Source organism: Natrix helvetica (assembly GCF_964273705.1).
Source record: "Natrix helvetica genome assembly, chromosome: 12".
In the NCBI taxonomy this organism is placed as follows: Eukaryota; Metazoa; Chordata; class Lepidosauria; order Squamata; family Natricidae; genus Natrix; species Natrix helvetica.
Window position 1 is genome coordinate 19,977,906 of NC_138556.1, and position 27,040 is coordinate 20,004,945.

Here is a 27,040-nt window from a genome sequence, read left to right on the forward strand (position 1 = left end):
ATTTATGGCTGTCGGTAGCATCCGGTTGTCACATGATCCCAACTTCTAGTGTTTTTGCCAGTGTTAAATTTCAACAGAAAAAGTCCCAGAAGAGGAAGAGGACAGGTTGGTTTTTATTAAGTCTCATTTATTTGCAATTTCATACATTATGGCAGATGGAAGGAGCTTCTCCGTGTCAGCTCTGCAATGGTCAGGCAGGCGCATGCTTAGGAACATCAATACTTTAGGTGAGGGGTGTCCAATTTTAAGACTCGTGGACTTCAACTCCCAGAATTCCCCGGCCAGCCATTTCCCTCATGCTGGCTGGGGAATTCTGGGAGTTGAAGTCCATTAGTCTTAAACTTGCCAAGGATGCACACCTCTGCTTCAGTCTTCCTAAAGCATTAAAAAATGGGATTTCTCCTCTCCGGTCCCATTTTCATAAAGAGTCACAGAATCCCACTTTCCTGATGGCTTCATTTACTTTTCCTTAAAAAAAAAAAAGTCAAGCATGTTTGACTTTTAAAATACACTTTTTTTTTAAAAAAGCCAGAATTTAACAGGAAGGACACACAAAAGCACCAGAATTTAATAGGAAGGACCTTCTGCCAGAGTGAAACACACCTTTAGGATTGCGATCTGCCTAAGAAAATTAAACACCCATGGGGGGAAAAAAACACACCCAGAGTCACCTTCAGGCACGCAGCAGCTAAAATCTACTTGATGGTATCAAAAGTGGTGGTTTTTATTATTATTATTATTATTTTTACACAAGTCTAATTACAGCACCGCCTCCTTCAGCTCAAGCAGCCCTCTTGCTATTAAACAAACATACAAAAATAACCATCTCTTGTTTTGCACAGTTACAAAAACTTCACTGTGGAAAGTACCTGCTTTGAAAAAAGAGTATAAGATGTGGGGGCTGCTCACTGGTGTTGGGGGAGGAATACCCCACCCCTACTTTAAGTTCACAAGCGCCATCGAGTTGGTGGAAGGTAAGACAAGAGCCAGGAGAAGCAACAGACCATAGTCTCCAAGCAGCTGGTCCTTGTTGCTCAAGTCTACGATGGGCTTTGAAACCTCGAGAGAAGCTCTACTATTTTCTGGAGCTCCCTAACAATTCCTTCTTTGGGGGAAAGGACCCTTTTTGTCCTGTCCAGGATGAAGACCAAGGAGCAGCCATCCATCCATCCACCTCAATCAACCAACCTACCTCGTCTTCTCCACATCACCGCATGGCACACAAAGGCACTGGCAGAGCTACTGCAATCAGGTGGTCAGTCAGGGAAGTTTTGAAAGTTGGGCCATCACAACCGGACAACGTCAAGAGAAGCCCCAATGCGTGCCCAGAAAAAGGACAGGATATGTGGAGGCTTCAGAGGTTGCTAAGCCGTAAACCAACCATGAAACACTTAAGGTGTGTAGAGGTCAACTCCCAGAATACTGGAAGTTGAAGTCCACACGTTTTAAAAGTTGCATGGTTGGGAAGGCTGGTTTTAGAAGTCCTCATCAGCACATCCCATGAGGGGAAAAGGTCATTTAGACCACCTGAAAGGCCAACTGGTTCCCAAGGCTGAACCACTTGCAACTTCCCTTCATTTCTGATCACCAGGTTCACTTCAAAGAGGTATTTTCACTTAAGACTAATTAAGATTCTATGGTCGGAGACACCCATGCCAGGTTCCTCTGCTAAGCACGACGACTTAACAGTAAATAATGCTTATTTCATGAGGCCTCTTTCCTGCCAAATCAACAGAAGTGCTGGCATGAGCAACCACAGGTCTACCTAACTGTAGTTAATCTCCTATACCTGCTTCACACACTACCATCAATCACACCAAGCCATTTTCTTCCCATTTGATCAGGGCAACAATTTGAAAGGCAAAGATCCGACATCCCACAAGGATTTAAAAAAAAAAGGTAAAGTCACACGTTACAAAAATGCACACAATTTAAAAAGTCCCTGTTAAAAAGAGGGTCAGGGGTACAATAGACATCTCAAAAGTTAATCACCTTAACATAGTTACCGTTGTTTTTTTTTTTTTTTTTTGCAAAATATATATACTCATCATCCCGCTTTAATTAGCAAAATTTGATACATCTGAAATGCCGTTAAGACTATTATGCATTAAATAGAGAATCTGTAAGAAAGCCCCCTTAGTAAAAAGGAATTGATCTCTCCCACCCCTACGAAAAATCCTGGACGCAAGAAGCTCAACAGTAGGAAAACCAAACTTTTGCTCCGTTGAAGAGGATTGAGATAAAGACTTCAGTTATGTCATTAATGTCATTGAAGGATCAGCAGCTGGGGGAGCCCCTGAAGAAACTTGGGGGAGGGAGGGGAGGAGACCATTAGCAGGCTTGGGAAGGGGACCCCAATTCAACAAGGGTCAGTGAGGCAGGTTGTATATGGCACGTTCAATTCCCAGGTTGCCCCACGTGGGGCATATGGGGAAGGGGCTCAAACAGAATCCCTTCCTTCCTGGTCCCAAACAGCAGAACTGTGACCATGTGCTATTTGTCGACTGTTGGATCAACACCAGCATCTCAAAATATTTGAGAGCCTCTGGGGGTGTCGTCTTCTCCCAAAGGAGTGGAACACAAGCCGTTTCCCAGGCAGCATCCATTTCACAAAACAGGCTAGGTTTCCATGGTTTCCTGAACTAGGCCTTGAAGCCCCCTTCCCACTACAAAATGGCAGAAAACACATGTCTCAGACAAAACAGGTGACTGGATGTCCCTGGCGTGTCCAGGTTGCCCCAAATCCTCTTAAAATCCCCCCATGCTGCCCCACCACCCTTCAGATTCTGCGATCAGGGGCCCAAAACGAATTCAACCACCGTCTGGGTTGAGTTCAACCTAAATCGGTGTTTCTCATTCGTGGCAACTTGGAAGACGGGTGGATTTCAACTCCCAGCATTCCCCAGCCATTCTGGGAGTTGAAGTCCACCATCTTAAAAGTAGCCAAAAGGTTGAGAAACACTGAACTAAACTGTAAAAAAAAAAAAAGAGAGAGAGAGAGAGGGAGTCCATAACTATATATATAAAAAACAGTATTTCCTTCCAAGAATGCTGATTCTAATCAACCCCATTCGAGACCCATTCACAGTCAGTAATAATACTCAATGAGTTGTCAGTTAAGATTTCTTTCCCTGGCTAGAGGATCACAATCCTTGAAGCACCTCCAGAAATCACTACGAAGGAGACCGGAAACGGGCGACATCATCAAGAGGCAGAATGTTAGCTTATCAAACGAATGTAACTGAGTTCCGGGCAAATACTAACGTCAATGCAAAAAAAGGCACGTTTAAGGCTAGTGTTTAAAAAGGTTGTTTTTGCATACATGCTGATAGAACAGTCTCAAACCACGATGTCTGGAGCCAATATGGGCAGCTGTTTCTCTTTACCCTTTAACCAGGTTAAGGCCATAAGATTTTTTCCAGCTAGTTTTTTCTTTCCTGATTCTAATCAGCTAAGAGACACCAACCGTCCCACCAGCAACAACACATTGGCAGCGTACGCAATTCGGGAGGCAGATTTTTGTAAACTACAAGGCAACCTCAAAGCCTAAATAAATAAATAGAGAGCTGGGCCAAACATAACCATGATGACCGAAAGGGAGGTGTAAACTTACATTTTAATTTACTTCAATGGAAGGGTAAAAGTTCTGGCTGAAATTCACAGCAATGTGAACTTTTAAATCCTCATGGAATTGTTCTACCACCGAAGGGGGTAAAATATTGCTCTAGTATTTTGCACTGGTTAAATCACCCTGCAAATCTTTCTTTCTTTCTTTCTTTGCTATTTCTCTTCCTCTTGTCAAGCTGCAGGCTTCAGCCAGCAACTCCAAAAGAGGAAACCTCACAAACAGAAACAAAACACAATGCCCAACTGTTGATGTAGGGGTGTTATCAGGGGGGGGGGGGGTGAATCAAGTTCCCTATCAAACAAGACAGCAGGAAGAACTAAGAAAAAGACCCAGCAATGGATCAGCTGCAACGTTAAAACAAAACGAAACAAAAATAATAATAATAATAATATTCTGTGCATTATGAAAAGACGAGGATTTTGCCTTTAAATACTTTGTGCAAAAACATCAATGTGGTCTATGAAGTTCTGGCTGGCGGTGGTCGAGTTAAGACCCACGTTTCTTCGTCTCCGTTCGCTCCCAGGGTTAGTCTTCGTTGGCAAGGGTCTCGGTGGACAACCAGATTTTGGCACCGCTCAAGAATTTGCTCAGAGGTGTGCCCAGGATGCTGCGCCGACAAAGGTTGCCCACGGGGGAGAATGGAAAAGCAGAAGAGAGGAAGTCGGGCGTGGTGGGGCCGTCATTGAGCCCGTGGGCTCGGAAATACAGGCGGCTCTGGTCCTGCTCGGATGCGTTGGCCAACAACGGAGGGATGCCGTTGTGTTGCCTCAAACTCCGGCTCAAGGATTCCACCTCGTCGGCCAACAGAGAGATCTTGTGGAAGGCTGTGATGAAACCCCCATGCTTGATCTGGGCCTCGGGGACCCAGCGGAAGTAGCAGAGTTTCCAGAGTTTGATCTGCGTCCCGGAGAGGCGGGGTAGGATCACGCCGTGAAGGTCCGCTGGCTTGGAGAACCAGTCTCGGAAATACTGTTCCATGCCGTTGGTAGTGTTGTCCATGTGATGAAGGAAGTCGGGTCTTAGTTTGAGGATCAGGGAGTTCCTTCTGGGGAAGAAGTCTTGTTCGTTGATGATGCCGTTCTTGAGGGAGGATGGGAAGCCTCTGAGGGTTGAACTGTAGTTCTTCTGGGGAGCGAAAGGGGGAATAAAATGGGTTGAATTTCCCATTGTTCACTGCACCGGATTGTAATGGGATTCATGTTAAGTGAATGAAGAAGTGCAATTAAGGAAATTGCAGGTATGGCCCATGGCTATCGAGTCCAGAATTATGCATGTCCCCTGCAGGACCCTAAAGTAAGACCTCTAGCAACATATTGAGATCCCATATGACCATGAAAGATCTGTCAGAAAGGCCAAGTTCATCCGTTGTTAAGGAGAGGCAGACAATGGATAGCAGTGATTCTTAACCTTGGCAACTTTAAGACATGTGGACTTCAACTCCCAGAATTCCCCAGCTAGCATGGGGGATTCTGAGAGTTCAATTGCATAGAGAGAAAGTAAGAGATATACAAGCAATGATGGGTGAAACACTTCTAAAGTCTGCAAGAGGCAGAAAATATTATGAAGAGGCTCAAATAGACACCTCCCTAATTCACAGAAGTATAAGAGTGGGGGGGAAAGTCCAGCACAATCAGACTTGCAAAGTTGTTACGACAACCAATCTCAATCAAAATAACCTTAGCCTGGAGCTGGTCTTCCTGATCTTCCTGATGAGTCCCACACAAACCACCCCATAGGGGTCATAGGAAGGAAATGCTGTGAAAGAGACTCGCCTAAACTCACTTTGCCCCATTCTTACCTTTGATCGTTTAAAGGTTTTCACGGTCCCATTGCACACGCAGGGTGTGCTCTTCCCAATGTACAGGGGGTTGTGAAACAGCAGGCGGTCCCGCGGTGTGAGCTGAAGGGACCAATCCCAAACGGAAGGGAATTTCAGGCCTTTCTCGTCACCCAGCTGAATATTCTTGCTGATGGCGAATTCCTGAAAGCAACCAAATGAAAAGATGTCAAAAGGCGCAACCAGGGCTCCCTTCCTGGAGCTGAGGTTTAAGTCCACTCTAAGGCCGATAAAGGTTAAAATCCAAGTCCAGCAACATCACAATTCCACAACACAAAAGGTTCTGTGCCTCACACACTACCCTTTCCTTGAAAGTGTAAACTACACAATGAAAAAGCTCCACTGAAGTATAACATGCCATCCTCAGAAACGGCCATCACACCTGTACTACCAGGACAGATGCGCTCCTGACTCCAGGTAAGGTCAAGCACTTCACACCTTTCAATGTTGCCCCATGGCTTGACCCTCAAGGGCCTGCCTTCTTAAACCGGTTGGTCGTATTTTTCACCCACCGTGCTTTGCTTCACTCTCTGATGTGGAGAATTGAAGAGGAAAGTACCAAACAGAGAGATCCGTGTGCTGTCGAACAATATGGTCAAGTAGGCTTCGGAAAACTCAAAGGCCGATGGGTACTGATCAAGCAGCTGCCAGACACAGTCAAGGAACATCAGGAACAAAGGAGACTAGAGGGAGAAGGAGACAACTGGTTAGATAAATAAAACCTCTGCAGAAACTGATTGTAAAACAAATAAAAGCTTCTTCAAGTTGAGTTCAACTCTTGTTGGCTTCATAGACTCAACCATGAGTTGGCCTCCCGCGGCCTTTTTAATACTTCATACTTCCTAGTGTCCCCAACAGCTGTGGGATTTATCTCTGGTTTCCATCCAAGTATGAAGCAGGTTTGGCACTCCATATATTTGTTTAGTGGGGAGATCAAGAAAGATTCACTAAATTGCACCCTTAAATGTCTTGGTCCAAGCATTTTTCCATTGATTGTACCTGGACTCACAAGGGCTCAAGCTGCAATCAGAATTGTCAATGCACACTGGGTTTGTCCCGTGTTCCTCTGTGTCCCTTGTCCACTCTCCCCTCTTGAACTAATCACACCTTTCCTGGGTGGAGAAATGCCTAGCTAACTACCCCTAGATATTTCTTCAAGTTGAGGGTTTTTTCATCCTATTACCTCTTTGTCCGATTTCTTCAAGTGATTGCACCTGTCCAGAAACGGGTGTCCTGCCATGACCCACTCCTTCTGAATCAGGCTCTGAAATCCAGCAATGGTCCGAAAATGGGGATCCAACATCACTTGGATAAGAGATGCCACACAGCAGCTTAGGTCTCGCCCTTCTTCCTCTGTGGAAGAAGAGAAGAACAGAGTTCTGTTTATGGCATGGAGTGAAGATAAGTCTCTGCAAAAGAACTGGAAGAATTAATTCAAATTATGGTGTCAACACTCCCTTAAGTAATTATTTTTGCTATAAATGTTTAATTAAGGCCATATAAAGGATGTTACATGAGCATCAACATGAGTTTTCAAAACAGACTGGCTTACCTTGCAAAATTACTGAAACGTGTTTGCTGTCCAGCATGTAGACCAGTTCTGCAGAAAGCTTCAGGAAGATTCTAGATCAAGAGATCCCAAAATCTAGATTACTTTAGATGAACGTACAGCGTAATTATCACACAGCATTTCCAGAAAGGTTAGCTTTAATGCCTGGCAATGTGGATTTCCCCAGAAAGAGATTCTGGTTTTCAGAATTAGGGTCTTCTACAACTGGTGACCATAAGAAAGGCTGAGCGGCAAGGAATGGAGGCCTTTGAACTCTGGTGCTGGAGAAGACTCCTGCACTGAGTCCCTTGGACTGCAAGGCCATCCAACCGGTCAGTCCTAGAGGAGATCAACCCTGACTGGTCTTTAGAAGGCCAGATCCAGAAGAGGAAATTCAAATGCTTTGGCCACCTAATAAGAAGGAAGGATTATTGGAGAAGAGCCTCACGCTGGGAACGATGAAGGGCAAAAGAAAAAGAAGGGGACGACAGAGAAGGAGGTGGCAGGATGGAGTCACCGAAGTAGTCAGAGTGAGCTTAAATGGCTCCAGAGGATGGTAGAGGACAGGAAGGCCTGGAGGAAAGTTGCCCATGGGATCGTGATGGGTCGGACATGAGTTTGCAACTAACAACAACAACAACTGGTGTAGGTAAGATTCTTTCTGTGGATCATTTGCAAGTCATATAACTTCTAACTCTTTAATTGACATTGTTTTTATGGGAAGTGGCCCTCCAAATTTCCTGGAGAAAAGATTCTGATCACTTTACTTACCTCACGTACTCTAGCCAACGTGAATTATCCAGCAAGGAGAGCCACTTCTCCTCCGTTTCTTCAAAAGGCTCTGAGAGAAAAAGAGAAATTATTTTCAAATACCAGCATTACAGAGTGACAGAACTCTCTTTGAAAAACAGTCAAAGCACAAGAGGTTCCATGTTGCTTAATCATGAATGAGGAGGAGGAGTGATGAACATGTTCCTTGAAGGCTTGCATGCAAATCCCTCCAGAACTTTCAGCTAAGTGGCCCACAAGCAGCCATCGGAGCTGCCAGCAGATTCGGACAGTGAGGAGGTTGGAACCTGGGCCAGTCCTGGAGTCCGGGGAAGGCTCGGATGAGGGCTCTGTGTCGGAGGCAGAGAGGGGGCCAGAGCCATATGCCAGTTACCAGCTGCCTTCAGACTCAGGCATCAGTGAGGCAGAGGAACAGCTGGAGCCTGTTCCCAGTGTGCGCATGCGAGAGTTGTGTGGAGTTGCAGGAGACAATTAGTTCATTTAATTGGTTCAGACTCTCCGAGGTTCCTTGCCAAGTTTTGCAGAGATTGGCCTGGCAGCTCTCCAAGCCAGAGAAGGTCTGTGACTGTAAATCCCTCCTTGAAAGACTTTGCTGGATGGGAATGAGCAGAATTCACAGTCAATTAATAAAAGGGTTTTTTGTTGGGACAAGGAATTTGCTTCATGCTCTCGGGAAACCTCAGTCAGAACATTAAGCCTATGGGTGCCCTTACTAAAATATGGTAAATATTAACCAGATTAATTTTTTGCCCCCAAATATTGCTGTATATTTAAAACTTTAGGCCGAGATGGGAGCCAAATCTGGACCTTCATCTCCCAGGTGACATGAAGGAAAGTGGAAATGATGCTGCAATCCTCCAGCGGGTCTTCAGGATTAAAAATAATCTGGGGTATATATTTAGAAAACACAGAAGAAGCCGTTTCTTCTTCTTACCCCTCGACTTAATAAGATTGGAGAGTGGTTGCTACTTGATGCTGCTCTGTGTTATTTCAAAAATCCTTTTTGAACTTGTCTTTGAGGAGTTTAATATGTTTTATATGTTTTACATCTGCTCGTTTCAGATTTTCTGCCTCTTTGGCAACACAAGGACCAAGCCAGGTTCGAAGGGCCTTACCATTCACACATAACTGCTTCAGTTTGAGAAAAGCCGTCTGGATTTCTGGAATATTCGGCAGGCATTTCTCCAAGTCAGATTTGTAAACGTCACTCCTCTGTGGATGACTTCTGGTGACGGCATTGCAAATCCTACAAGAAAAAGAAATCGTAGCAAGGACATCTTTAGAAGTGTCTCGTGACAGCTTCACCCCACAGCTGGCCCCAAAGCCCCTTCTCAGCCCGGAGTACAGCTGCAAGCATGCCCTCCCTCCCCAAGCTGCATCCTGTGGTTGGGCACACCCAATCGCAGGCTCAAAAAATACCCTGCTAGGAAGCACCAGATGGCCACAGAAGGGGGTGGGTAAGAGACGTAACCCCCATCTCACCATATTTCAGAACCCAGAGTCAACTCTCTAGTCTTTCTGTGAAGACTTGACAATGTGAAACAAGGTTAAATGATTTATGAGGATATCCCTTAAACTCAATAAATCAGTTCTCAATTTGAGGCTCTACAATCCATCCATCCATCCGCATATCTGCAATTTTCACCACTGGTTATCTGGAGGGAGATGGTGGCTTTAAGAGGAGCCCATCAAACAGAAAGTCAAAGGAACACAGGATGACAGGGCTGGAAAGGACCTTGGAAGTCCAACTCCCTGCTTAAGCCATCTTGGTCAATGGTTGACCTCCCTTTTATTGTGTCTCTCTGCTTTCTCATCTTGGGAAGAAAGTTAGACTGAAAACATGATAAATGAAAGCCAGCCACCGCAATCCCTCCTACCGTTGGTCTATTTTCCGTTGCTGCAGGCTGTCCTTGATGTGAGCCATTCTCACCAGAGCGTTCCCGTTGGAATGGTTCCAACACCACATCTAGGAAACCAAGGTAGAGCTGTTAAGTTCCATGTATCCCAATACGCCCCGAGAAAGTCGACAGCATCTTATCAATCTGCCTGGGTTTGCAACAGATTGTAACAGACCAAAGATTGAAAAAGTGCCTTGGAGCTGCTGAAAGTGGGTTTTTCAGGGGCTTAATCATAGGGCAAAGAGTAGGGGACCTGGATTGATTTTGGGGAGGGCTCTTGACCCTCTTGGCTACTGCTTTATTTTATCTGTCTGTTTGTCTGTCTATCTATCCCAATACACCTTTATTCTGTTGCATGTCTTCCTAGTTGGCCTCAGAATAGGGGAAGGGTCAATCTAGGGATGTGTTTCTCAACTTTGGTGGCTTGAAGATGGGTGGTTTTCAACTCCCAGAATTCTCCAGCCAGCATAGGAATTCCGGGAGTTGAAGTCCACCCATCTTCAAGCTGTCAAGATTGAGGAACACTGATCTATGGTGTCAAAACATCAAGAACCAGATTGCATCCTTTCCAACTAACAGATTTAAGAAGCTTATGCCTTTTGTTAGGAAATACCAAACTTTTGATTTTTTGGGATCCCAAAGTGCACTACGGGGAGTGGGGGGGAGAAGCACAGGGCCCCACTTGGCTAAAAGAAGACAAACTCCATTTCCATTTCTTTCAGTCTGATAATCCACCACCCTCCCTTCTGTCTCTTTTGACACTTAAGAAAGAAAAGGCCATTGCTTCATCTTCGCACTTACTGGCATCCGTCGTCCGGTGAAGGAGTAAGAATACAGCTTCAGATCTTGATCCGCCAGAGAGGAGGGGACCACAAAATATTCTGGAAGACTTCAAAAAGGAAACAGAAAAAAAAAACACCACTCATCTTTGAAAGTGTGAAGTAGCAGCACATAAATCCCAGATGATCCTGTCCCCCTCTCTGCCTCTGACACAGAGCCCTCATCAGAGCCTTCCCCAGACTCCAGGACTGGCCCATCTTCCTCCCCAACCCTCCTCACTGTCCGAATCTGCTGCCAGGTGCACTGGCCACTGGTGGACCACAACACCCAAGTTCTTAAAAATAAGGAGCTTTACAAGACGTCTTAGCCACCCAGACACACTTTCTCCTTCTGAATAGACCTGGGTTGTTATCTCTGAAGGGACAAGCTCATGGGAAGAAGAGGCGGTGTGCTACATTTCCCACAGATCCTGCCACTTTCTTATCAAGATTTACCTGGTGGATATCATGTAGCCTTCGTTCACGGAACAGACGCGCCATTCGGAGGCTCCCGTCCTCTTGATCTCTCTATCCCAGTCGGAGAAGGTTTCAAACAGGGGAGTCTGATGATGAATACCATAACCTCCTCCTCCTCCTCCTCCTCCTCCGGGGTCTATTCCATTCACCTTTTTTGCTGTAAGAAACAAAGCCAGGAGAGTATTTTCATTTCAGAGTGGAAACGCATCTAATAAGCCTCCAGAAGGCACCTTGGAATATCCTTCTGGACCAGGAGAGAAGCCAATCACCAACCGAAGGGAGGACTTATTCAGATGTCCACTTAACCAAGACACATAAACAGAAAGAACTGATACATTTGTGGCTATCAAACATTCTCTGTGGAGTTGGATTCTCACTGATGATATGACCTAGCTGTCAGGCCGGCAGCCCTCTTTTCTTTTAGATCCTTGGCCTGCCACATTTTCTATTATTCTGCTATGCCTTTTCCATGGTGGGGAAATGGGAGGGGGGATTGTATGGAGTTAGACGATATGTAGCCGTAACAACATTCTTTCTAGAAAGCCACGGTCATCTTTTGTCTCTGCACCTCTGCACCTGACTGGAACTGGATGGCAGTGGGAAATTGGACCATGTGATGGACTTGTGGGTTTTGGGGCAAGATCTTGAACTTTCAACTGGGTGGGGAAAACCGGGAACCTTTCAGATTCGGGTTTTCCCAGATGTGCCAAGATGGCTCTCTTCATAAATTGGAACTTTTGAGCAACACTTTGCCTTGGATGTGGATTTACGTTTGGATGCTATTTGGAACCCTGACACCAGTTGGATCATGAAACATCTGCAAGAAAACCCCCAAGCTCAGAGAGCACCAAGAACTCTACAAACTTTCAACCTTGAGCTACAGGGATTGTCTTCTATTAAATCTTCCTCTGCGTTACTTTTATCAAATCAGATGAATACAGAAGAAAGACTATTCCTGGCACAAGACCACGCGGCTTCTTGACACACAGGGAGGGGCTACTCCGGGTGCCGTCCTCTAGAGAGTGCCTGGGGACGGTGCCCAGGAGTAGGGCCTTCTCTGTGGTGGGCCCTACCCTTTGGAATGACCTCCCCCCAGACATCCGGACAACAACCGATCTTCGCTCCTTCCGTATGAAGCTGAAGACCTACCTGTTTTGTCAAGCCGGCCTGGCATAACGTTACTATCTTGCCACCCCAGGTCATTTTACAATGGGAAATTTTGTTTTTAATATTTTTGGGGTTTTAAACTTTGTAAGTATGCTTATTTATGGACTTATTTTTACCTCCTCTGCACGATTTTATGGTGCTATCTTGATTATTGCTCTGTACGTCGCCCCGAGTCCCTGTGGGGAGAGGGGGCGACTAATAAGTTCAATAAAATAAAATAAATAATAATAAATAAATAACTTCTGTCCAAGTTAATCTCCAGGATTCAATTTAAAAAGATCCCGCACCTGGCATCTCAACGGTCTCCTTTACCTGGATTGTGATATTTCTTGCCCACATATTCAAATGCAAAGAGGAGCTGGAGGTCTGCCGGTTGTGAGTAGTGTGCTATTGCAAGACACACCTGAAGAAGAAAGGAAAAAGAGAAACAATCTTTAGACGAGAGCAAGCTGGCCAGAACCCCTTACGCATTATTTTCCCGGCGAGAAATTATGAAGAAGGGGCAGAAAAACAAACACCAAAGTCAGCAGAAATGGGCTGCCTCTAGGAACGCTTGCAACTTTGATGTCCTTCCCCACACACCCTGTGGAAAAAAAGTCTAACTTGTTAGCTGTTGATGCTCACAAGGGCAACTGCACACAGTAACTCCTTTGTCATGGATTTTAATGGATGCCACTTCTTATTAGTAGCCAAGGCTGCCAATGGCTTCCATTGTGTGTCGTGGAAAAGGAAAAAGGTCAACATTTCTTTTCCCGTCTACCGAGAGAAAATATTTCAGGGATTAATCATGTTCTTGTTTTTCTGAAGCGCTTAGGGTGCAAAAAAAGGGAAGCTTGGGAAAAAAATCTTGGGTTGAAAGTGACCGCCTCAACTTTCGGTTCCTACTTTCTGAGAATTCAGCAGCCCAGATGAAATAAGCTGAGAATCAGGGTTGGGTGGGGTGGGGGTGGGGGTTGTTTTGGGGTTTTTTTAAAAAAAACCATTCCTACAGGAGATCCAAAGGAAAAATTGTGCTTTCTGTGTCCCGACTCTCTTTGTAGACCAGGGGTCTCCAACCTTGGCCACTTCCAAGACTTGTGGACTTCAACTCCCAGAATTCCTCAGCCGGCATAATTTACTCTTTTATAATCCCTTCCTCTGCAATCTCTCCACTTAGATCAGGGGTCCCCAAACTTGGCAAATTTGGTATTCAAACTTGGAATTCTGGGAGTGGAAGTCCACAAGTCTTAAAGTTGCCAAGGTTGGAGACCCCTGTTGTAGACAACCTCCTCTGTTTTTACCTCTCCTCTGGAAGGCTATTTATGCAATCATTTGGCTCTTTCTGGAAGATCAGAACAAGGTTTAGATTTGATATTTAATTAAGCCTGGCTTATTCGATAAGTCAATAACGCGGTCACGTTAAGTCATTAAGCCCAAATCAAACCAACCACATCCTGCCTTCAACCATGTTTACTAAGCCTGGAACCTGAGTAGCATCAACACCACCGCAGAGGACCCAAGAGAACTGGAGAAAGCAGAAACACAGATGTGATATGTAAAGCTGAGATGATGTCTCTGGCTTGGACCTCGTCTTCTAGTTAAAAATATCCTGCAGCCGATCGTCAAAGCGGCTTCCAGGTTGCTCCTCAGGCAGATGGCTGTTAAGAAGGATCAGAACCACGTTGAACTTATTCTGACGGCTCAAAAAATCAGCCGTGTGCTGGGAAAAAGGATCGAGCCAAAAGCTGGCAAGATGTCTTGGAGGATTAGAGGAGGGTCAAAGCCTCCTGTTTATATGTTCCCTCGGATGAAAAAAAGTATGCGTTTCCTGCATTGATTAAATCATAAGGAAACATGGGAACTGCCAGGACTTCTCTCTGTGCCAAGGAGCTAACAAGCTAGTCAACCCATGAGGATATCAAACTAAATCTTGACATGGGAAGCAATCCAAAATATACCAGCTAAGGACATGTAATGCTTGGCTTTTGCCCAGATTTCTAAGCTAATCATCCACCATGTTAAAGGTAAAGGTTCCCCTCGCACATATGTGCTAGTCGTTCCCGACTCTAGGGGGGCGGTGCTCATCTCCGTTTCAAAGCCAGAAAGCCAGAGGTGTCCAAAGACATCTCCGTGGTCATGTGGCTGGCATGACTCAACGCTGAAGGCGCATAGAACACTGTTCCCTTCCCACCAAAGGTGGCTCCTATTTTTCTACTAGCATTTCTTACGTGCTTTCAAACTGCTAGATTGGCAGAAGCTGGGACAAGTCACGGGAGCTCACTCCATTACGTGGCGCCAGGGATTCGAACCGCCGAACTGCTGACCTTTCTGATCGACAAGCTGAGAGTCTTAGCCCAAGCCAGAAATAATTATTTCTCACTCCTTGACACGTGTAGTCTTCCATTCCCTTGTTGGTGTGCGCACAAGTTCACAGGTACAAAAGGATTGGTGCAAAAGGACCCAAAGCAACGCAACCCAGATTACTTGCACTCTACGTGTTGTGACTTTAAACTCTCGTAATGTTGTCCAGGGCCAACATTTGGAAACACCAACGTGAGGAGCACGCTGACAGTGTCTCTTTGTATTCTATGCTCACATTTTGTGAGAGGGGAAAGAAATCTATTTTAGACCATTAAATAAGATTAACTCAGTCCACGTCTGCTTCAGGATGTTAAGATATTTACAGTTTCCACCAGCTGGAGAGAGAGAAAAAACCCATCCTTGCTTAAACACACAGCTGTACGAGAAATTTAAACCAAGGTGCCAACTAGAGGCACGTACTACATTCAATGGTCTTCTTGTTCTGGTTCCCCCCCCCCCCCTTTTTTTTTTTTAACCTAAGCTCAAAGATTCATCTGGGAGGTTTTATATATGTGCAGAAGGAGGTTGAATCATCTGCCAGGAAAATTCTTGATGCCAACCAGCGAGAAGCTACTTGTGAATTTTCACAACTGCTTTTCTGAGGAACGGAGGATGAGAGGAGAGTCAATCCTTATCCCAAATCTCAATTCTTGATTGATTATTTGTTTGTTAAATTTCTATTATTCGATGAGTCCTTCTGCCGCTGCAAAAACATTTCCTTCATTCAACACTTCCCTCTGCCTGCGATTTCGACTCTAGATATTCGAGATCCAGGTACCTTTTTAGCACTTTCCGGTCCGGCTTCATCAAAACGAAAACGGACAATCCGAAAGTCCTTGCAGTAAATAATCAATTCCGTTGGATTAAACTTCAGCTTTTGGTTGGGGCCCAGGACTTTCTGCTTCCTCTTGGTATCGTTCACTGCAGAGAAAGGAGGGAAGAGGCGCGAGAGATCACAACTTTCCTTTAAAACAAAAACATATCAAGCTCATGCCTTATAAAGGCTGTTAATATGGATTTTTGTTTCTGCAATTTATCCATTTCTGCACTCAGTTCCTAACTAGCAGAGCGTTTTAGTAATTCACTAACCGATAACTCGGCGTTGCCCCAGGTATTTATTGATAGGGGGAAAATGTCCGGACCAAACGTGATTTCTAATGTTGGATTTTCCCCCTTACCAGAAGGAGCCCCCTTGTGAAGTACCATGAAGCCGTTACCATAGCAACTCCACTGTGATGTACAGTAGAAACCATTTTATGGCAGGACAGTAGAAGCCATTTGAAGGCACAACAGGCTGTATCTTAAGCAAACACACACACACCCGAGGGGTGTTAGGAAGGGGTATCTTATCCCCACAGTATTTGTTTCCAGAGAGTAAGTCATCTGTGTACCAAGTTTGGTAGAAATTGCTCATATATATAGGATAGATTTGTCCTTTACCTGTGACAATTTGCTCTACACATGTCAAGGCAACATCGTGTTCTCCAAGGAGAAGATTTCTGTACTGGAACTTCTGAAATAGAAGAAAGAAAATCAGGACAAACACATGCATGTCGTTAATTTTAGTTGTGTCTTGATGCACAAAAGACAAAATTAGCTAGGTTATGGATTTTCTTTGTGGGGTGGGGGGAATGCTATTAGATGTCCAGACTCACCATATAGGGAAGGTGGGCATTATTTAAAAATAATAATAAATAAAAATAAAATATTATAGTTTATATACAGGTAGTCCTCAACTTACAACAGTTCATTTAGTGACCAAAGTTACAACAGCACTGAAAAAAGTGACTTACGACTGTTTTTCACACTTATGACTGTTGCAACATCCCCATGCTCATGTGATCAAAACTCAGCTGCTTGGCAACTGATTCGATTTATGACGGTTGCACTGTGTCAGGGGGGGTCACGTGATCCCTTTTGCCACCTTCTGACAAGCAAAGTCAACAGGGAAGCTGGACTCACTCAACAACTGCAGTTATTCACTTAACAACTATGCCAATAAAGGTAAAAAAAATGGGGCGAAATTCACTTAACAACCGTCTCACTCAGCAACATAAATTTTCAGCTCAATTTCAGGTCGTAAGTTGAGGACTCCTGTAATTCCCAGTGTCACATATATTACGATTTAAATTTGAAGAAAAAAGTTGTGATTTTTGTTAAGATCGCTCATCCCTGATTCCTGGCTGTTTGGACTTGCAGCTAATGTGAGGTGGCATTTAATGCAGCTGCTCAGATACTGTCGGATTCCAGATTTTCCATCTCAAAATCTCAACCTGACACTGGAATTCTTTCCAAAGTCATTTGAAAGCACTTCCTGTGGTTCCATTCTTATTTATACTAGCAGGTCCTTATTTAATTTCAGCGTCTATATCCACATTGCAAAGTTTTATATAAGGATAATTCTAAAAAACAACCTATGCAGAATCCTAGGGCTACACGGGATCTTGGGGTCTTGTAGTCCAACCCCCCTGCCCCAGGGGCTTATATATTTTAAAGATTCCCTTTTTTCTTTTCCTTAAAAAGTGCTTGCTTCCTTTTCTTTCATCCCCCTCCCCCCCTCCAAAAAAAATCCCTAAATAATTATCTGCCTTTGCAAAACTCCCAAAGAACAAATTCAGGGAAGCGAGTTAACTCTACCAGGCAGCAAGAGCTTGCAAAATGTGGATATTTTCTATCGGGTTATTTCCCTGCGCTGTATTGCAAAATGGGAATTGCACAGCAGGACTTAGAAGCCAAGTTCAAAGACGGTTTCCTCTACTTGTCTACGAGAGGAAATCTCCTGGCCACGTGTGGGGATTCCACACAGGGCTATTACAAAAGAGAATGGGGAAACCCCCAACGTGGCCAGGCAACTGGACTTTCGTGTTCTTCCCCCGACCTCCCTTGAAAATGTTTCACTTCGCTTCCAAGGAGCTTCTCCAGTTCTCACTGAACTGACCCCTCGACTGGAAATCCTGGGGGGGTGGGGGCTCTGGTAGCCCTAGGATTCCATATAGTTCTTCAGTTCCGCCTGAAGAAGCTTCTCGGAGGAGAAGAGAAACGTCTTCAAGGGAAAAAAGGAAGACAGTTTCTGTTGACTTTTGACCAAAAAAAAGAGAAAGAGAGCAACCTTTGGGATAACCTGGAGGATTGAGACATTTTGCTAAGCATAAGCCACAGTTTCTGGGCGCTCCGACCGACCTGAAGAGGGAGGGTGTCATCTGTAATGAAGGATATCTTGAAGTTGCTGCAGACCAGTTTCCCCCAGAGGTCGTATTGGCTGGTGTCCGTTGCGATGCATTTCCTCACAAAGTTCACTTCGTTGACCACAATTTCGCCTGGAAAGAGAAAAGAAAGTTGGTCGGATCCCTGGATGAAATCAGCGGTTTTTTTTAAAAAAAAGTTTTTTATTTTTATTACATATTTTATTACATATTTTATAAACAATGTGTTGTCCAGGTTTCCTCCCTTTACGTCTCCTATTATGCATAGTTCATTTTACATCCTATTTTCATTTCACCTTTCAGTCATCTTATTTTCATTCCACAATTTCCACCTTAACTTTAATTTCTCCTTAATATATAAACAATATCATTATTTGCCTCTCCAAACTATTCACATTTCACATATCATTTCCATCTATTATTCTGTTTTACTATCAGTAACATATATCCTCAAATTTAATTTTACAGAGTAAATATTTCACTTAGCTAATTATTCACGATCAATACTATTAATCTATTTCCCTCACATCATATTGGCTATATACCTTTGGCTATATTTACCGAATTTCATTCTATTCTACTAGTAGATCCTTTTCCTTCTTTCCTCCTTGCAACCACTTTCTCTCAGGAACTTCACTTCTCTTATATTCTCTTCTCTCCACACATTTGCCTAGCATTTTTTCTCTTGTTCTTGTAATTTCTGTGTTTTTACTTTCCAATCTTTTTTCTCCTTTTTAATTCTATTGTTTTAGTACCTTTCCCCAGTTTTTCACCCCATCTTTCCCCATTAAATCAGTGGTTCTTAAAGGCTTTATGCCACGGGGACCTTTGAGGAAATCAGTGGACACCTTCTTTGCAAAAAACGGTAGGAAATTAAATGGTGAAAAGAAAGCAGCTGTTCCCTTATCAAGTTCACAGACCGCCTGAGACTCATCCATGGATCTCCAAGAAGTCCAGAGAGCCAAAGTGAAGAACCCTTGAATTAAATTAGCTGAACTTGTGGCTTCAGAATGTTGTTCGACAAAAACAGATTGAAAAGTGGAGCTGTACAAACTTGGGGTCTGATTAAAAAAAGACTCTTTGAAGCATGAGGAATGTGAGAGCACAACACCTCCTTGTTTCTCTTTGAAGCAGTTGCATCTTTTCTTGGCTTGTTTTGCTGTCCTCCAAGCTTCCGTGGGAGTCTAAGAAAAGATGACACTACTTTAAAGAGTTACAGAAAGATGCCTTTTGAAACTAAATCTGAAGCAGTGGCTTGCCCTACTAAAAACTTATTTCTAAGAAGCCCAAAGAGCGCTCTGAAACATGGTCTACTTTTATTGATTGGTTTTAAATTATTTATCTCATATTGCCCCTGTTGGACCGATTGTGTTTTCAAAGATAGAAAGTTTTAAAGCTTTTAAGCAACGGAAGCCTCAAATTTACAGGGAGGAATTTTGGAATAGCTGAGACTTTTTTTGCTGTTGACCCAGAGCTTAATGGAACTTCACATCTTCAAGAGACGCTGCAATGGCCCATGCTTTCTTGCAAACCCACTTAGAAATAATTAAGCTTTGCTCCTCGTTCATAAAATGCCAATCCAAAAGAATAGTTTATTTTTAATATTTTTCTATTCCCCGACCTCAAACCTATAAGGACCGAAAGTGAGAAAAATGCTCTTCAGGAACAATTCAATTCAATCTGAAAAGTCTCTATTCGCAGGTAGTTGAACGTTATTATGTCTACTCTAAATTTAGCCACAGTCCGGCACCCTTCTCCTTCCGTTTTGCAAGCACAAGCTGTTCCAAGCACTGAATGATAATCATGTGCAAATGACTCAAACAGAGATGTCAGAGGCAAAAAAAAAAAAAGCTGCATTTGTTTTCCAAGAACCCAACAACACCCAGCAACAACACAAGTTATATCGGCAGAATCCAGACCAGACTTAAGAGCCACCCAAAGTCCTTGGCGAGAGGCATGTAAATCAAAGACACAAATAACCTAGAACAAAGATTTACTGGGAAATTGGAGCTCTGGCTCAGATGCAAATTATTAAGAAGCGGAGGCAGCATCTGAATTTCATAACACATCAATGTGTTTATTTATTCATCCGGATTTATTAGATGCTGCGTTCTTGAAAGGAAAGGGAACGATTTAGCTGGGCAGAGAGAGAGGGATGGGTTTTGGCAACGAGAGAGGCTTCCAGTCTTGGTTACAATGATCGAACTCAGATTTGTCCTCAGTTAACACCCGACTTGAGCATTGTGCTTCTCTAACATCAACCAGGAAATTCCAGAAAGGTCTAACACAGGAAATATCAACATGTTAGCATCTGACATAAAAAGGCTGGAATGCGGAGCTGAGGAGAGATGAAAAGGGGGGGGGGGGGGATATGGTAAGCCTTAAATTTGAAGTGGGCCTCACGGTCAGTAAATGGAGTCAGTCTTGGGGGTGAAATAAGTCCCAGTTCCCTTCTGTAAATTGGTGGAGATCTGAACCCCAATGCTTCTGAAATTCATTTACATCATTCACACTGCAGAAAAGCTTGCATGCCGAAAATGACCTATAAATAGGAGCGTATTTGCATTTTCTGGGTGGAATGAAGGCATCTGCCCCAAGCTTTGTGTTTTCAGGAAGTGCTACCATTTTCCTTGAGGTTGGAGGAGAATAAATGCACTTGTTGATTTGACCCTACTAAGTTTTAACAAAGAGCTGATGGAAAAGGAAATTCCAGCCAAAGACTCTGGCTTCTGTAAAGCCGTCCTTGGGCTGCAGGATTATAAACTTTATATCTGCTTAGCGTTTGACAAGAGAAGTCATGGAGAAAGAAAGCCCTTCCTTTACTTGACAGTGGAGAACGACAATTACCTACCAGTGTTAAAGCTTTGTTAAAGGAATGTTAAAGCTTTCCCTTTGCTCATTCTTTAGGGAAGTAGAAGGGTAGGATCAATAACAGGTCACAGATCCCTTCTGCATTTTAGGTCGATGTTGTGCAATTCTACGGTCAATGTTTTGATGGGTAAGTTGCCAACAAAAATATCTGATGTCTAAAGGCACAGCGAAAGTCCATTTAGTAAGCAATGAAGAGGAAAGTCCTCTATGGACCTCACATTCTAGGTCGGGGTGGGGGGGGGAGGGTCTTCAAACTTGGCAACTTAGCTAGCTGAGGAATTCTGGGAGTTAGAAGTCCCAGGGTGGAAGTTTGAACTTTCAGATTTGCAAGATTGATGCCAGCTCTGCCAGGTAAAACCAGGTGAGGGAACACGGATTAGACGGACTAATTCTATTTGATTGCAAGGCTACCGTAAGCGAATCTTGGCATCTTGTGGATTTTAGCTGGCCATCCTGGACACATGGCAGTCCACTAGGATTATATAATATTTGGGTGGAAAATGTGCTTAAAACCCTAACTTTACAATCTCCTGCCAACGGAGCTTTGCTGTGGTGACCTCATGGAGATGCCCACCAAATGCAGAGAAGAGCAACAAAGAGGATTAGGGGACTGGAGGCTAAAACATATGAAGAACGGTTGAAGGAACTGGCTATGTCTAGTTTAGTGAAAAGAAGGACTAGGGACAATGATATCCCTAGAATAAAAAGAAGAACATGATATTAGTGTTCCAACATCTCAGGGGCTGCCCTAAAGAAGAGGGAGTCAAGCTATTCTCCAAAGCACCTGAGGGCAGGACAAGAAGCAATGGGTGGAAACTAATCAAGGAGAGAAGCAACTTAGAACTAAGGAGGAATTTTCTGACAGTTAGAACAATTAATAAGTGGAACAACTTGCCTCCAGAAATTGTAAATGCTCCAACACTGGAAGTTCTTAAGATGATGTTGGGCAACCATTTATCTGTAGTGGTGTAGGGTTTCCTGCCTAGGCAGAGGGTTGGACTAGAAGACCTCCAACGTCTCTTCCAACTCTGCTATTCTATTCTAAATATTCTTGGCCACCTTATGGAAAGAGTTACCTGCAAAAACCTTGAAAAAGCGGGGTTTATTTCAATAACTGCAGATCTAACAGGCTTCAGGGAAAGCACTGCAAAGGTGGGAAGGAGACGGTTGCAAGAAGGGAGAGAAACAGCCACTTGTGACCTTCAAGGCTGCCAGAATGAGATAAGGATGAGAGTTAATTTTTTTTGAGGGTATTTTTTTGCTTTTATGTTGCCCAATCATTCAGCATGAGAAGGTCCTCTTCTCCCCTTCAGGCAACTGAATTTAGGAATATCTCTCTCCAGCTCACAACTACCTCCCCCTCTCCTCTTGTTACACAACCGCATTCCCCATAAAGGCCATGTTTCTCTGAAAAATTACATCATCCTTTTAAAATTTATGGCCGGCTTAGGGTTTTCAAGATAAGGTGCCCGTCTGGACAAGATTCCTTTGAGATCTTAGCAGGTCACAGTCCAGCATCTGCTCCCCCTCTTCCCATGGCCAGTACTAGGAAAATCCACGGACATAGGTAGAGAAACCAAAGGCTAATAAGTCACTGAGCATCAATGCAAGAGAGGGACAAGCATGGGAAGCTCCTCTCTGCTGGTAGCATGATTATTTGGTTAAAGGTTTGCTCAAGTAACTCAAAAGTCACTCACAAAATTCAAATCTACGCAAGCGTCACTCTGTGCAACTGATAAGCTAAGCCAGTCTTTCTCAACCTTGGCAACTTTAAGGTGGGTGGACTTCAACTCCCAGAATTCTGGGAGTTGAAATCTACCCAAGTTGCTGGCTGGGGAATTCTGGGAGTTGAAATCCACCCATCTTCAAATGCGGAATTCTGGGAGTTGAAGTCCACCAACTTTAAGCTGCCAAGGTTGAGAAACATTGCCTTAACCTACAGAATTCTTATTCCAACCGACCATTCAGAGCAAGAAAACATTAAGGAAAACATCTTCAACACTCAATGCTCTCTTTTCAACTTGCATTCAACTCTTTGCAAGTTTAATGCAAAATATCTGCGCATCCAGAAACAGCCAATAAATACTGGCACACATTGGTTAGATTGTCTTTATTGTCTCCCCGATTTGTAGCAAGCAGCTTCTCCTTCTGCAATGAGCTTTGGGGGATTTTTTAGGCAATAACTGAGCAGCTGGAGAAGAGAAAATCCCTCTTCTTTGCACTGTCAGGCTGAAGCAGGCACAATCCTCCTCCATCCCCGTGGGTTATTTGCAGAAGTAAAGGTCACAAGCCTGCCGGGCGCTTTAATTTTGCGCCCAGTGCCAACTGGCAAAGAAATGAATACAGCTCTCCTTTCTTCCTTCGTGAAAGTGGGAGAAGCCGTCTGCTTGAAAGCAGGAGATCAAGTTTGGCGAATAAATCCCGAATACGTATCATTTAAAAAGAACCGTTTCTGAAAGCCAGAAGGTCTTGGAAGGGAGAAAAACAACCTGCCCTGGACAGGTGACCTGTTGCAATAGGTAGAACAAAGAGTCACAAAGGTACAACGTTCATGCTTGGCCATTCAAGAGGAATGTTGTGGTTTGAAAAAGGAGCAACAAACGCCAAAACAAAGGCCCTTAAGGAACAACCGGAGTCTTGCAATCTCTTAATGGCTCAGAAAAAATGTTCCGGCAGAAAATCCTGTGGGGTGCAAAGTCTGTCCTGACACCTGTCTGGAATGTTTACCTGGTAGGAGGGCAGGCTCCAGTTTCTTAAGTCGGGGCTCCGGAATGATCTTGTCTTCAGCCTGAAAAACAGGAGGAGAAGGGACAAAATAGGCCACAATAAATAAAATAAACTGAATTCAGGTCATCCTCGACTCATTCGTTTAGTGACCGTTTGAAATTACAACAGCACTGGGGGGGGGGGGGGGAAGTGACTTAGGACCAGTCCTCGCACATACAACTTTTGTTGCATCCCCAGGCAACATGATTTAAAGTTTGGGCGATTGGCAACTGGCATTTAGGATGCTTGCAGCACCCCGGGGTCACATAAGCACCAACTGCAACCTTCCCAGCCATCTTCCCACAACAGAAGTTTGGGGGGGGGGAGCCAGATTCACTTAACGACGACATGATTTACTGAACAGTTGCAATGATTTGCTTAACAACCATGGCCAAAAAGGTCCTTAACATTGGGCATGACTTAGGTTAACCACTTCCTGGCTTAACAACAGAAAATCTAGTTCCAATTGCGGTCGTGCGTTGAGGTCTACCTGTGCTAGGCTGGCTGGGAATTCTGGGTGTTGAAGTCTTAAAGTGAAACAACTGTAGGGACAGAGCAACAACAGAGTTCAGAAAGCACCACCGTAACACTGGAGCATTATTAAGTGATTCATAAAAGTGACCGAGCCGGTTTGAGCCACCCTGGTGTCCGCTTTCCTCTGTCTCTCTGAATTTTCTTTGTGTCCCTTCTTTTAAAACCAGCCAACTCCATCCAAATGTTTTGGAATTCAGAGGCTTTCCCACAGTAAAGCTTGCTGCTTTATTTACCCTTAAGGCTCTTTTCATTCTGAAGTACCCTTTCCAAAAATAACTCCTTGGCTTGTTACAATAATTAGTTATTTGCACACTTTGAGCCTGACAATGAAAACAGGGCATTTCCGGAAACGAAAACCCTAATCAAGCAGCATCTTATTTTTCCAAAGAGGGTCTCGGTCGGATTTTGAACCTCGGGCAAACTTCCTTGTGAATTTTAAGAGCTGGAGAATTTAAATGAGGAGCTGCACATCCACAAGGCTAAATACGAATTTTACTTTCCAGGGTGTTTATTTCCTTAGGCGACTAGGACCAAAAGAAAACCCCCACCACCTCCTTCTTTAATGTTGCAAAGGCACAAAATCCCTGCAAGGCAAACTGTTTGGCTCAAGGTATGTTTATCCCTCAGATCTTATCAATCGAATGGACTAACTACCCCCCCCCTTTCAACTTTTCAGATTACCACCTGATGCTCGGTTGGCCTTTTCTCCTGGCTCAGCGGCTCTTAAGAAAACCAGCTTTGCTAACAGGAATAAACCGGCCCTGCTAAAGAAAATCCAGGCACATTTTTTCAGTGTGTGTGTCTGTGTGTGTAAACACAAGATGTTAAACTGGAGATCTCGCTGGGTTGGCAGTGCTCCAGCCCAAGTATCTCTATGGCCAAGCCTGGAAATAGAGGGGCGCCTTCCAAAGAGACCCCCACCCACTCACCATCCAGGACAAGGTAGGGGGCTTAAGTGAGAGGGGCACCCTGGGCTTAGCCCCCACCCCGGGTGGGGAGTCTTCCTTGCAATTGCGGGGCTGCCTGCAATTAATGCGGGGGAGGGGGGACCCCTGCCCAGAGAGGGGCGAAGGAAAAGGGGGTCTTCTTGCGGGTGAGGGGGGTCTTCCTTTCGTGGGGCTCAGGGATCACCGAGGGCGGAGCGAGAAGGGGGGGCTCTGGGCGAGCAGGTGAGTCACCGCCGCCTCCTGCAATTGCAGAGGAGGAGGTTTGGGGGCGGGGAGGCTTTTAAAGACCCCCAGTCACACCCAGGGGTGGGCATGGAGGCTGTCGACTGCAAAGGGATCCTTCCCCCGGGTGGGCTGCGAGGGTCTGCTCTGGGGTGGGGGGAGGAAGGGTCCCTTCCAGCCCCCCTCTTGTCCCGCACAGGTGAGGCTCCGCCAGGTGAATCTCTCGGACCCGGAGGAGGACGATGAGAGGCGGGAGGGAGAGCCGACCCCCCCCCGGGCAGCTCCGGGCCTGGAGGGAAAGAAGGGGGGACGGGGAGAGAAGGCGGCCCCGGGGCGTGGGGCGCGAGACGGACCCCCCCCCCCCCGCGGCGCTTACCTGCGGCAACAGGTACGACTTGAAGGTGGCTTTGGGGGCTCGGAGGGAGAACATGACGGCGGCAGCAGGTCCCCAGGCAGGCAGGCAGGCCGGCCCTGGTCGCTCTCCCCGGCAGCGCCGGGCGGGGTTCGACGCCCCACCTCACTGGGCAGGGCCCCGAGCGCGCCCCACCCCTTTCCCGCTCCGCCTCCTCCGGCCGAGGCGGCGGAGCGACTGAGCGCCGCTGGAGGGGAAGGAGCGCCTCGGGCTGGCGAAGCCACGCCCCCGACGGGAAGGGGGAGGAGTCACTGCGCGGGCAGAGCCAACGGGGAGCGCGGAGGAGGTGGAGTAAGCTCCGCCTCTTTTTGTCTCCTAGCAACCGCGGGGAGTCTCTGGGTGGGCGGGGGAAGGCCGCGCGGAGGAGGAGGAGGAGGCGGTGCTCGCAGACGGCAGACCGGGAGGGACAAAACAAATCAGATTTCCCCCCCTCCCCTCTCCATTTTTAAACGCGATGCTAAATCAGGTCGCGCGTGCTGGCTGGGGAATTCTGGGAGTTGAAGTCTTTTAGAGTTGCCCAATTTGAGAAATACGGATTGAGATGGAAAAACCAAGATTTAAAGGTTAACTTTCAAAGAAAGGAAGGTTGCGATATCTGGATCGCTAGCATTGGGGTGGCTACAGGTGGCAGCAAAGCCATTCTTGTGTGCAGGTGCTGCCCTCTAGGGGTCCTCTGGATTTTTGCAGTCCAAATCAGGGACCCCCTAAATAAAATCAGAAGCAGCTCCTAAACAAATAAAAACGAGACATGCATGCCATGCTCAGAGTTTCTCTAGCTTAAAAGCATTCAGCATCCTCTTGAATTCCCATAGGTCAGATATGACAGCTCTGCATCTTAGATGTTCATTGAGTCTGGCAGATTTTCCAATTAAGCCAGCATGAACCCTCAATTCCAAAGTTGCAATTGACCCGTGGGTTAAAACAACAAAATGCCCAGCTCAGCTGGATGGCGTTGGTTGGGAAATGTTCTCCTTGGGTTTGGCAGCCTTCATCCCACGCATTCACATCCATCCTGGATTTTCTCCAGAGAGGTTTCTTTGGCAGTTTTAAAGACACAGACATCAAAAAAATATTAACAATTTTACATTTCAACCTGTTTGTTTTAAGAGGAGAAAACTCCTCTCAACATCTCTGGATGAGCGTAGCTATGTTTGCAACAGAATGGAGAACAGAGAACAGAGCAAACGAGAAAGGGAGAAAATTGCAAGGAAGAAGCCCTTTCTGAATCCCTTCCTGAATTGACTGGGGAATTCTGGGAGTTGAAGTCCACCCATCTTGAAGTTTTTAAGTTTGAAAAACACTGGTCCAAAGGATAGCACTCCATCTCCAAGGTGTTGGGTGGATTTTTTTGGCTAGAAATGATGGCATCCAGACTGGGGAGTTTTAGGTGTTGACGTCTATCCTACTGAAAGTGGTCAAGGTTGAAAAACACTTAAGATATTTTTACTGCTTATGAGCTTCTAATGAAAAGCCCTGGGGAATTCCCTTCACAAATGGACATTCCCAAAAAGTAACTCTAAACCTTTGGCCCATTCTGAGTGAAAAATTAACTTCTGCATTCCACTAAACCCAAGTCATCTCT

The 27,040-nt window shown here is 45.1% G+C and overlaps 1 protein-coding gene across 1 annotated transcript; it reads right to left on the bottom strand.

Moving 5' to 3' along the window:
- Window positions 1-95: 95 nt before the first annotated feature.
- Window positions 96-25,626, bottom strand: MTMR10 (myotubularin related protein 10). Its single transcript, XM_081964859.1, has 16 exons — window positions 25,423-25,626; window positions 23,305-23,365; window positions 17,684-17,820; window positions 15,944-16,016; window positions 15,282-15,424; window positions 12,476-12,566; window positions 10,976-11,153; window positions 10,503-10,590; window positions 9,681-9,769; window positions 8,919-9,049; window positions 7,786-7,855; window positions 7,018-7,088; window positions 6,649-6,818; window positions 5,978-6,148; window positions 5,427-5,609; window positions 96-4,753 (listed from the first exon to the last, which is right to left on the bottom strand). Exons 1-16 carry the CDS (start codon window positions 25,474-25,476, stop codon window positions 4,154-4,156), a joined length of 2,310 nt encoding a protein of 769 aa, XP_081820985.1. The 5' UTR covers window positions 25,477-25,626; the 3' UTR covers window positions 96-4,153.
- Window positions 25,627-27,040: the final 1,414 nt, after the last annotated feature.